We start from the raw sequence: 11,775 nt of genomic DNA on the forward strand, positions 1-11,775 counted from the left end.
GAAGTTTGACAAAAGAAGAAAAATTGTAAGACTTTCGAAGCAAAAGTTCTATATATAAAACAGTTTAGCAGCGCATCAAGAGCTCGCTTGCTCTCTATTATACAATCAAGCGAACATAAAAGATAATAGTTATCGGATCGTCGAGACATCCATTAGTTCAAAATGTCTTTCGTGTCTGTTCGTTTTCTTATGCTTCGTTGCTCTAGTAACTTGAGCTATTTTTCAGGAAGTTTAACACCGGGAGTTCCCGGGGGTTTTCGCAGTTTTTCTTCCGTTTTGGAAGAAAAGACAAAGTATTCTGTCATTGATTTGGCATTGAACTCGGTTGTGAAAGTCTTTTGCCGCTCTACCAAGTCTAGCGTTTTACAACCATGGCAGAAAAGGCTGCCGCAAAGATCGACTGGTTCAGGTAATTTATAAGAAATTACAGATTTCCAAGTGAATATTCTGATCTGTATTCACATGAAGTTGTATCACTTACGTAATTACTCTTTTAAGAATTGATGGATGCGTGTGTTAGTGTTTTTGTTACTTAGTTTGGGTTTTACATATACATTAATTTGTCTTCTTCTTTTTTCTTTTGTTGGTATGGTTTGACTTATTTATCTAGGCCTGTAACTGATGTAGGATTTGTAATCTCGGGAAATAAGGTTCTTACAAACGCTCATGTAGTGGCCGATCACACATTTGTCCAAGTAAGAAAGCATGGCTTACCAACAAAGTACACAGCAAAAGTTCAAGCAATTGGGCATGAATGTGATTTAGCCATTTTGGTAATCAATAGCAAAAAGTTTTGGAAGGATATGAAGCCCTTGGACCTCGGGGACGTACCCGCTCTACACGAAACTGTGTCTGTTGTTGGATATCCTCAAGGTATAACTTAAATTATAGTATACGAAAATATTACCAGATACGGAAACAAGAATAAGTAAACAGTTGGAAAAGATTTCTTTGTCAGAAACCAAAATATTTTAAATTGTGCATTGCCTTGAGAAAAAAAAAAATAAAAACTGTCGTATCAAAAATAAAAATACCTAATAGATGATTGTGTGATAGGTCAATTGTTTTAGTTAAAACTCGCTAAAAATGACTATTGATTTATGTTATGAGCTCAATTATGCAGGTGGTGACAACATTTCCATTACCAAAGGTGTTGTCTCTAGAGTTGAAGTTACAAAATATAGTCATAGTGGAGCTAAGCTAATGACAACACAAATAGATGCCGCTATTAATCCCGGAAATAGCGGTGGTCCAGTATTCATGGAAAACAAAGTCGTTGGTGTAGCATTTCAAGGTCATTCACGGTCACAAAATACAGGGTGAGCTAAAAATTTTAATTTCTATCATAATGGTGTTTTCCAGTGTGATTATGCAAGAAGTTTGTCAATCAAGAAAATCTGCATAATCGCATTACAAAATGCAAAAACGCAGAATTTGCATTTTCGTCAAAAAATAGAAATATAAATTCATTATTCGAATAAGTGGGTAATATATTGCTTATTTGTATGAATTTTATTATTTTACTCATACCAAATATTCCTTAGCAATTGTAAAAGTAAGAAAATAATTGTGTACACCAAAATTGTACCATTTTTTCTTGAATAATCTTTAAAACTTCACAACTTTTAAACAATTTTTAATACTCTTTTATTTTTATTATCAAGTAATACTTAAAATATATATTAAAATTTATTAAAAACCAATATTTATTTATTAAAAATATGTATATATTGGTAATATAATATTATATTTTGTCATTTGTAAAATGTATCCAATCAACATATTTTATTTTACAATTTTTCATTCGGTAAGTTTTCATTTCTGCAACTTATGTCATTAATTAGGCAGTTATGCAATGTTACCAACCGGAGCCTAAGATTTTTAATCAGAGCTTCATTTTTTTTATGCAGCTACATAATCCCAACTCCAGTAGTTAATCATTTCATAACTGGTGTTGAAGAAAACGGTCAATTCGTTGGGTTTTGCTCACTGGGTATATCATGTCAGCATATGGAGAGTACTCATTTCCGTAAGCACTTTAGAATGCGCCCTAAAATGACCGGGATTCGAATAAGAAAAATAAACCCGTGGTCGAGTGCTTACGGTATTCTGAAAATGGATGATGTTCTTCTCGCAATTGATGGTGTTTCTATAGGAAATGATGAGACAGGTAACAATAGTAGATATATAACTTTATTCAATCCGGATTCATGTGTGAATAGTCGTGTGTTTAAATATATATAATGTTTCCCTACAGTTGTTTTTCGGAAGAAGGAACGAATAAATTACAATCATTTGGTTTCTATGAAGAAACCAGGTGAAACAACGTCACTCATAGTCTTAAGAGAAGGAAAAAAACATGAATTTAATATCAATATAACACCCGTAAGTTAGTTAATTTTCTAATAGCATCCTTGCCATCAAATTTTTGTATTTTTTTGTTTTTATATGTTTGTTTAGCTTAATCGCCAGCTCACATTTTTGTGTTGTATATATATTGTATGTAGGTGGAATCGCTAATACCAGTATATCAATTTGATAAGCTTCCAAGCTATTACATTTACGCAGGGTTTGTCTTTTTGCCTCTCACTAAACCCTACATGGATTGTTCTTACATGAGCGATTGTTTATTGAATCATATGCCCAAAAAACCCGGTGAACAAATCGTCGTGATCTCTCAGGTATGTTATTCCTTGTATACTTGAACCCGCAACCACAATACGAAATTTCTTAAAAAAAAAAAAAAAATCTCGTTAAGTTGTTTACTTGTTAGAAAGAAGAATGTTACTTGTTAATAGTATACGTTGTTTACTTCCTTAAGAATTTTTTTTTTTTTTGGGAGTAGGTGTTAGAAGCTGACATCAATGTAGGATACGGCGCCGATTTAACAGATTTGAAGGTATAAGTCAATTATGGCCTTAATTCATGTTGTGTCGATGGTAATTAATATGCGCCATGATAAGTCCATGACTTTTATATTTGTCGTTAAAACAGGTGAAGAGAGTGAACGGAGTGCAAGTAGAGAATCTGAAACATCTACGTAAGCTCATAGAAGAATGCTCCACCAAAGATTTGAGGCTGGACTTAGAAGGTGACTTTGCTATCACCCTCAACCAAAATGATGCCAAAAACGTCACTTCTAAAATTTTAAAACGTTACGGAATACCATCGGCCATGTCTAAGGACCTTCGATCTTAACTTGGAATAAATTGATCGATCAGTTATTTGTTTTCTTAATCTTTACCTTGTCAACTCCAAATCACATTAGTAATAATTAATTATTTTTAGTATTTTCACTCAGTGGCAAGAAGTTGTGTTAACGTTGTATATTAAATTATTAATACTAGATGAGGATCCGCCCGATGTACGGGTTTAAAGTTTTATAAACTAAATTAAATTTAACAAAAATATATTAACATTTGGGAAAAATCTCATTAAAAACCATCAAGGTGACAATGACTTCCAGTTTAAAACTCCAAACTATTATACTCCCAATTAAAACCATCAAAGTGTCAAATTTATTAAATCAAACCTTCAATACGGCATTCAGATTCGTGGATCCACATATATCACCGGAACAATTAACTCCATTAACGGAATAGTTCACCCATCAACTGAACAATAACTCTGTTCGTTTAATAACCCACATGTGATTTTTAATATATTTTTCTATTAATAATAACAATTAAAATAATTAAAAAAAATAATGCCCAAAATCAAATCGACTTAGGGGTTAGGGTTGGTAAAAAAAAAGACTTACACGATGTCTTTTTGTAATGACTCAGAAGCATTTTGTATGTTTATTTTTTATAGAATGATTTATTTTTATCTGATTGTTTTATTTTGACTTTTTTTTCCCTTTGTAATGCTTTTACCTTTTTATAATTAATTATCACATTTAAAATCCTAATAGAACGAACGGAGTTATTGTTCAGTTGACGGGGTGAACTATTCTGTTAACAGAGTTAACTGTTCTGGTGATAAATGTGGACCCACGAACACGAATTCCACATTGAAGGTTTGATTTAATAAATTTGATACTTTGATGGTTTTAGTTAGGAGTATAATAGTTTGGATGTTTAAACTGGAAGTCATTGCCACTCTGGTTATTTTTATAGGATGTTCCCTTAAAATTTGTTGTATGTTATTTATAAATTTTATTTTTGTTATAATACACTGATTTATATCCATTTACAAATCTTTTATGTATGTTACTATTAAAAGTGTATTTTTTACACCTAAATATACTGTATGTTACAAATATATTCTTTATCACCACCTAGAAAATGTCTATATTAACACATTAAGCCAACTATTATACTTTCACTTCTGCGTAGTTTTTTTAATTATTAAAATTGTTGGCTCAAAAAATATTTTTAATAAAAAATATATTACATAATATACTAACCAATGATGTATATCACAATAATGTATGACCACCATGGAGAAAACCTTGGCTCCGCCCTCATCCCTTATGGAGAGAACCTTGCATCCAACCTCCTCCACCATGGAGAGAACCTTGGCTCCGCCTTCCTCCCTTGGGGAGATAACCTTGCGTCCAACCTCCTCCACTAGGGAGATAACCTTGGGTCCAACCTTGTCCACCATAGAGAGAACCTTGGCTCTGCCCTCCTCCTATGGGGAGAGAACTTGTTCACGTCTTTTTGCTATCTCAAAATGGCTTGCTCCAACAACCAATAAAAGTAAAAACTTTTTTCTAACGTCACAAAATATTTTGATAGTAACTAATGTTAAATTTCCCAATGTATTAGTGATAGTAACTATGCAAAAGTGAAACTAAAATAGTTAGCTTAATATGTTTATATATTACAGAATATACTAATCAGTGATGTATCATCATAATAATGTATGATCACCATGGAGAAAACCTCTGCTCCGCCCTCATCTCTTATAAAGTGAACCTTGCGTCCAACCTCCTCCACCATGGAGAGAACCATGGCTCCGCCTTCCTCCATTGGGGAGATAACCTTGCGTCCAAACTCCTCCACCTTCCTCTCTTGGGGAGATAACTTTGTGTCCAACCTTCTCCACCATAGAGAGAACCTTGACTATGTCCTCTTCCTGTGTGGAGAGAAAATGTTCACGTCTTTTTGCTATCTCAAAATGGCTTGCTCCGACAACCAATGAAAGTAAAAACCTTTTTCTAACCTCACAAAATCTTTTGATAGTAACTAATTTTAAATTTCCCAATATTTCATGGAAGTGTCTTTGACACACCATGATGTACCCTCTGTCTCTGTAACGCCTCAACCGCCACCTTGCTTAGTGAGCCCATGTCCACTCTCAGTCCATGAGCCCACCTTTCTAATTGGGCCCTACATCTATTTCCGGCCCCTGGACCCATCCATATTCGATGGCTGGTTTGTTACGTCTGGGAGGCTTTCAAAACTTGTTTACCGATCCAACAAATCAACAAATGATCTTTTTCTCTGTTTTGTCCTCACTCGCACAGTTCCGACAATCACTTCTAGGAAGGTCACCCATCATGAAGTTCTCTCAGAACCATTGAACGAAAAAATAAGTGCATTTTGGTGACATATGTGGCTAAATCAATTGTTTTTAACCTTTCCGCAAATCAGGGTGCACAGTCTTTGAGCTCCTATGGACCTAATAGATCCTATCTGTCAACAACGATTCATGTTTTTCCAATCTATCTATCTATGTTTGTTGTAAGATTGTGTTTGATTAGCCTATTTTATCCATCCATTAGGTTGATGAGTTTCTACTCGTTATCTCCCTTTGGGATTGAATGAATAATGGTAACAATTATGTTTGCAAAAAAGAAGGTTTTATGACCAACCAATCAAGGTTGAAAAATTAGAAAAAAATTAATTTTGGTATAATTAAAAAATAATAGAAAATTATAAGCATGGTAATATATGAAGCCCAAATAATTCAAAGATGAAAATATAGATTAAGTAAAACAATCTAAAATACTACAATAAATTTTAAAATACAGTATTAGGAAAAGAAGACACATATATTAATTTTTTTGGGGTCAACATATTAATCTTACCTATTCCCAACTTATAAAAGAAGAAAGTAGGAGAAAATTTTGGTTTAAAAAAAATAAGAAAAATTTGCTTTTCCATTAAAAAAAATTCCCAATTAAACAAAGTTGAAAACAGTGTTTTTTTAAAAAAAATTTAAATATGAGACGATCTATGTTTATATAGAAGTGAGTATTTACAAAATTTAAAATTAATAATTAACTGTATATTTTCGGTAATCCTTTTTTTCTATTTTTTTTGTAGCATTAATAACTTAAAAATTAAAATAAGTAAATAATATTATAATTTCGAAACTTATGAAATATATATATAATCTCCTTATAATTATTTAAAAAAACTTTGTATTTTTTGATAAATTTTGTAATTTTTGATAATTAGCTTTTTACATTATTAATATTTTTTTTAAAAAATAAATTTTATTTTTGTTGTAATCAAATTCCTCCTACTAATATTAATTTGTACACATATCAAAATCTAAGATTGATAATTTAACATATGTCAAAATCTTGTTAATGACTAATTTTCAAAACCCAACTTTATATAATAAGATTTTAACAATTTGAGTAAGGTTTTCTATAATTAAACTCTCTATGTCATCGTTGTCTAAAACTTTATCTTCCAATTAAAAAAAATGTAGATGAATCCCAACAAAAAAAAAATACGCAATAAAATTCATCGTCATCACCGTCAAATTTGTAAAATGTTCATAAATAGTATATGAAAATTAAATCCCCCACAACGAGCGAGGAGTCCAAATCCACATTTAAAATTTTGAAAGTCAAATATGACATAGAAACGTATAAGAGTTATATTGCTTATTATTTTTGATTTCATACTTTTAAAGTTGTAGAAAATGGCAATTTGGAAACAGAAAACCTTTTAGTAAGTTCTTTTCGTTTCTATTTGATCACTCTGAGTATGCCGCAATTACTCTATCCAGTAGGCCTGGGCATTCGGTTTATTCGGGTTATTCGGTTCGGTTTAATCAGTTTTTCAATTTTTCGGTTTTCTTAAAATCTAGCCGAATTAAACCGAATAAAAGTTCGGTTCGGTTTATTCGGTTCTCGGTTTATTCGGTTCGGTTATCTTGATTATCTAACATTCCGAATTAAACCGAAAAAAATTCTATTTCGGTTAATTTAAACCGAAATAGAGCAGAAAAAAATAAATACCTGCATACTTAAGTAAATACTGCTAAAAACAAACCAAAACAGAAGCGAGGCCTTACAAATACATTACAAACCTTAGTAAGACCACAAGAAAAGCTTCAAATATGTACTACGTAACTCTAACCAATGTACATTCTAAGTTAGTAGTTACACCAAAAAGGCAGCATCATATGTAACAGGTTCATAGTTCACAGAATTGGCTTAGTACCATCCATTGTTCAAAAGAAGAAGGTACTGACTCAATACCATCCATCGTTTAAGGCTGCAGGCTGCTTGCTGCTTGGTTATCCACATAAAAAACAAAAAGGACAAAAGAGCAGCTTCCATAATCCTAGGCTGCAGGCTGCTAATCGACATCAAAAAGGACAAAAGAGCAGCTTCTGTTTCAAACCTGTAATCATTGAAACACAACACAAATTAGCATATGAACCCTACATTATTACATTCAATCAGAGAAAGTGAAATAAAAAGTTAAGAATACTTAACTTACTAAAAGTTACTGAGTGAGCATTGCATTCCGAGAATCTACAGAAACAAACATATTGTTAAAAACTGCAAAGAGTAAAACTTGTATATACAACTAAATTTGATTACTTACCAAGAGACTCAAAGAACGCAGCTTCTTCCAACATTTGCACCAAGTTAGCAACTTCAGCTTGTGTTTTAAAAGAAACCCTCAACCATTGTTGAGTGCATAACAACATTTCAACCATATAAGGAGTCAGAGAACTCCTATATAGATCCAATATTCGGCCACTAGTACTGAAAACTGATTCTGAAGCTACTGATGAGACTTGGATAGCTAGAACATCTTTAGCAACTTCTGATAATATAGGGAACTTTTGGCTATTACACTTCCACCAAGACAGAACATCATAAGGGAAACCCAAAGTAGTCTCCACTCTCATTTCCGTTTTCTCATTCAAGTAGATATCCAACTCACTGCAACCATCTACTTTTCTCTTAGAGTTAACCAACTTATTGTAGATAACCTCCATCCTTTCACAACCATCCTCATCATCATCATCAGATAATTCACAAGTAGTAGTAGGTGCTGGCTCTGAGTCTGCTGGTTCCTCAACCTCAATAGGTTTGCTATGTCTGAAATTGTATTCTTCATACAATTTTTTCATTACGCTTGAGACTGAACTAGTAAGCTGCTTACATTCAACGGTATCCTTACCATAGAGTTGCTCAATGCATAGATTAGCAAATTGCATCTTGTTGCGGGGATCAAAAACAGAAGCAACGATCACAAGCGGATTCATATTTATCAATCCATCCCAATATTTTTCAAACTTATCCCTCATTGTGTGTGCGTCTTTTCTGACTTTCTCATTACTGTTGCCACACTTGGTAATGAGATTTCTTTCAATGTTTACAATCTCATTGTAACAAAGACTGGAAGTCACTGTTGTTGAAGCAGAGAACAGTAGAGTACACTTATAAAAGATCTTGAGAAACTTAACTAACCTTGAAACATCTTCCCAATCAGAAAAAGGGGTGGTCCAACCCGTTTTTTCTTTGTCTGCTCATCTATTTCAAGGAAATAATCATCATACAGTTTGTCTTCACTCAACATCCTCTCAAATGGTACTCTTAGCTTCAGAGCAGAAGTTAACATCAAATACGTTGAATTCCACCTGGTGGGGACATCCATTGGCAAACTGCCTCTACAAACTTTTCCCGAGTCACACCTTAGAACAAATGACTTCACTCGATTGAAAGATGACCTGACATACTTGATAGCATTCCTAATAGCAACTATACTAGGCTTTGCTACTTTAAGACTATCTCCAACAATCAGATTGAGGATATGGGCACAACATCTCATATGAATGAAATCACCATCTCTCACTAATGCTTCTCCTCCTCTGAGCCTCATCTCATCCTTGAACTCTTTCAAAGCCTTATCATTTCCTTTAGCATTGTCAACTGTAACAGTAAACACTTTCTGAATCCCCCATTCCTCTAAGCAATCTAGAAGCTGTCCAGCAATTGTGGATCCTTTATGATCTGTGACCACCTTGAAACTAAGTATCCTTTTCTGCATTTCCCAATTCTCATCTATCCAATGACCAGTGACAACCATGTAGTTCACAGAAGTTGTTGAAGAAACCCAAATATATGTGGTGAGAGAAATCCTTTGCTTCTGAACACTAAATAAATGCTTAAGCTCCTCTTTCTCTTGCAGATACATTCCAACAATGTCTCTACAACATGTCCTTCTGGAAAAGGTCTTGTATATAGGCAGGATGTTAAAACAGAAACGCTTCCAACCCTCAGACTCCACAAATGAGAAGGGTAACTCATTCACCACAACCAACTCATTAACAGATCTCCTAAAGAGCTGAGGATCATACTTAATAACCCTCATATTCCCACTCTTATCACCACCCAAGACAGTCTGTTTCTCCCTTTCAACATGATCCTTGTACATTTTACATCTTTCTATATGACCTTTCATCGGACTAGTCCCTACTGTCTTAGTGTCACATTTAATCTCTGTACCACAATACCTACAGTTAGCAAACTTATCATCCTCTACCCTTTGTATGAAGTGTTGCCATACCTCTGCTCGTTTAGCAAACTTTTTCTTTGGTTTCGGTGGCAAACCAGAGTCTGGTGTCGCCCTCTTTCTAGTTGCACCATGTTCTTCTCTGGTTACAGGTTCTCCAGTGACAGCAGGTTCCTCTTCGTTAATACCTTGAGAAGCCATCTACAAAAAAGTACAAGTTTGGCATTAGACAAAGTAAATGCAATCAAAAATTTAGGGTTAGAGTTTAATCTTTGAAATCTGAAGATTAACATGAAAAAAACCTCATAAATAAAAACCCAGATGAAGAAAGATGAAAAATTAAAAATGAATCGGTTTCTCAAAAATTAGGGTTAGAGTTTTTGTTTTCAAATCTGAAATTAAAGATGGAGAATTATAGATTTTAAGATGATCTTACAAAACAAAGGGTTTACAGACAATTTCACAAACTAAGGCAAAGAAGAAAGCATTACCACTCTGAAACTCGCGGTTAGGATTTGTGTTAGACAAAGTCAATTTCTACACAACGTCTGACAGAAAGAGGAGCTGTATGTGACGATGATGAAGAAAAGAGGTGATGATGATGGGTGATTGAGAGGTTTCTCGACTAATCTCACTTCGTAATCGCCTATTTTCAGAGAGAGGTAAGATCGAAACTCAAAAGTCAAAACCGAGGACAAGAAATGAGTTAGTGTCGGTAATATTTGTTTATAGGGCAACATCTTTTTACTAAGTAAAAATAAAATAAAAACATTAGTGGACTGGATCACATATTTTGTTTTTATTGGATATTAGTTAAACAAAAAAATTAGTGGATCACGTGGTCCATCAAACTTTTGTTGGGCTTACTAAAAAACAATGAGAAGCAGCCCAATGCCAAAACAAATTACAAAGAACAAAAATAGAATTTATCTAACCTAAATCGATCGTGAGAGAGAAGGGATTAATGGCCGCCACCCGCGACTTCTCCTTCTGCAAAACACACAGAGGCTAACAAGTGAAGAAGAAGATGGAGTGATGTAGAACAGAAACCGAATAACCGATCGGTTTTAGGCCACCGAACCGAACCGAATCAAAAACCGAGATCCCCTAAAAATTCTGCCGATCGGTTCGCTCCATCCTTCATCTCCGGCGCCGAAAACCGAAAAAGTCGGTTCTTTCGGTTCGGTTCTTTCGGTTTATTCCGAACGCCCAGGACTACTATCCAGCATACCTACCAGTCAAGCTTTATAGCATTCATTCCACTGTTTTGAACTTTTCCCGTAACATATTATTATTTTGTTATATACATATCTACAAAAATGAGAACATAGACAAAGAGCCTATCACTTGTATTAGGAGATCTAAGAGAATACGAGATCGAGTTAAATGGAAAGTTAATATTTGTATAATATATAAATAAGTTTAAAAGCTAATGAATTAATTGAGAGAAACTACTTCACTACTAAGGTTTCCTCCAAGTTATCAACTTGCAAAGTTGTTGATTGTGAATATGATCGTCGATAAAATGCGACTCTTGGAGCTATTATTCATGTTTTCATAACAATCTACCAAAGACAAAAAGGATATAACCACTAAAGTTATTACCTCAAGAATGATAGCACTAAAAGTAAGCTTCTTTACATTATATTATGAAACTTTTCTAGAATCTTTGGCACCATCTCTTCAATCAAATTAGTTCCGGTACAGTTATAGAAAAGAAAATCACTGGAACGAGAGATGTTAAAGTAAGCTTCGGTTAGGGAAGAGACATCCACTAAACCACATTGTATCTTAGAGTGCTTCAATCTCAAAAAGTGGATATGTGGTGCTACAATCTGCTTTAGTCCCAGATTATCTATATCCAATCCCTTTAGCCGCAACGACTTGGTCAGATCAAGACCGCTTTATGACAGTGATGCAATGTCAAGCTCTCAAGCAGTGGTGAGCAAGAAAGAATTTGAGCTAATGATGTATCAGAGAGTTTGCAAGAACTCAAGGACAAGTTCCTTAAGGATTTCCAAGACAAGATATCAGTAGTTTCTGAGTCGACCAAGAG

The 11,775-nt window shown here is 33.9% G+C and overlaps 2 protein-coding genes across 2 annotated transcripts; one reads left to right on the forward strand and one right to left on the reverse strand.

The window, feature by feature from the left end:
• LOC104789422 (putative protease Do-like 3, mitochondrial) lies at positions 1-3,408 on the forward strand. The gene is made up of 8 exons (XM_010515120.2): positions 1-409; positions 628-873; positions 1,124-1,319; positions 1,911-2,170; positions 2,258-2,385; positions 2,508-2,681; positions 2,846-2,899; positions 2,995-3,408. Exons 1-8 carry the CDS (start codon positions 163-165, stop codon positions 3,196-3,198), a joined length of 1,509 nt encoding a protein of 502 aa, XP_010513422.1. The 5' UTR covers positions 1-162; the 3' UTR covers positions 3,199-3,408.
• A 4,304-nt stretch (positions 3,409-7,712) lies between these two features.
• On the reverse strand, positions 7,713-8,635 carry LOC147944535 (zinc finger BED domain-containing protein RICESLEEPER 2-like). The gene has a single exon (XM_087512832.1). It carries the CDS (start codon positions 8,509-8,511, stop codon positions 7,792-7,794), a length of 720 nt encoding a protein of 239 aa, XP_087368958.1. The 5' UTR covers positions 8,512-8,635; the 3' UTR covers positions 7,713-7,791.
• Positions 8,636-11,775: the final 3,140 nt, after the last annotated feature.

Source organism: Camelina sativa, chromosome 5 (assembly GCF_030686135.1).
Source record: "Camelina sativa cultivar CO46 ecotype springtype chromosome 5, ASM3068613v1".
Classification (NCBI taxonomy): domain Eukaryota; kingdom Viridiplantae; phylum Streptophyta; class Magnoliopsida; order Brassicales; family Brassicaceae; genus Camelina; species Camelina sativa.

What these genes read in the sequence shown, in the direction of transcription:
- LOC104789422 (XM_010515120.2), top strand. Translation starts at nt 163, where the DNA reads ATGTCTTTCGTGTCTGTTCGTTTTCTTATGCTTCGTTGCTCTAGTAAC. An exon ending in TGTTGTTGGATATCCTCAAG is followed by an intron (nt 874 to 1,123) that starts GTATAACTTAAA and finishes TCAATTATGCAG; the next exon opens with GTGGTGACAACATTTCCATT. An exon ending in CCGATTTAACAGATTTGAAG is followed by an intron (nt 2,900 to 2,994) that starts GTATAAGTCAAT and finishes TCGTTAAAACAG; the next exon opens with GTGAAGAGAGTGAACGGAGT.
- LOC147944535 (XM_087512832.1), bottom strand. Translation starts at nt 8,511, where the DNA reads ATGAGGGATAAGTTTGAAAAATATTGGGATGGATTGATAAATATGAAT.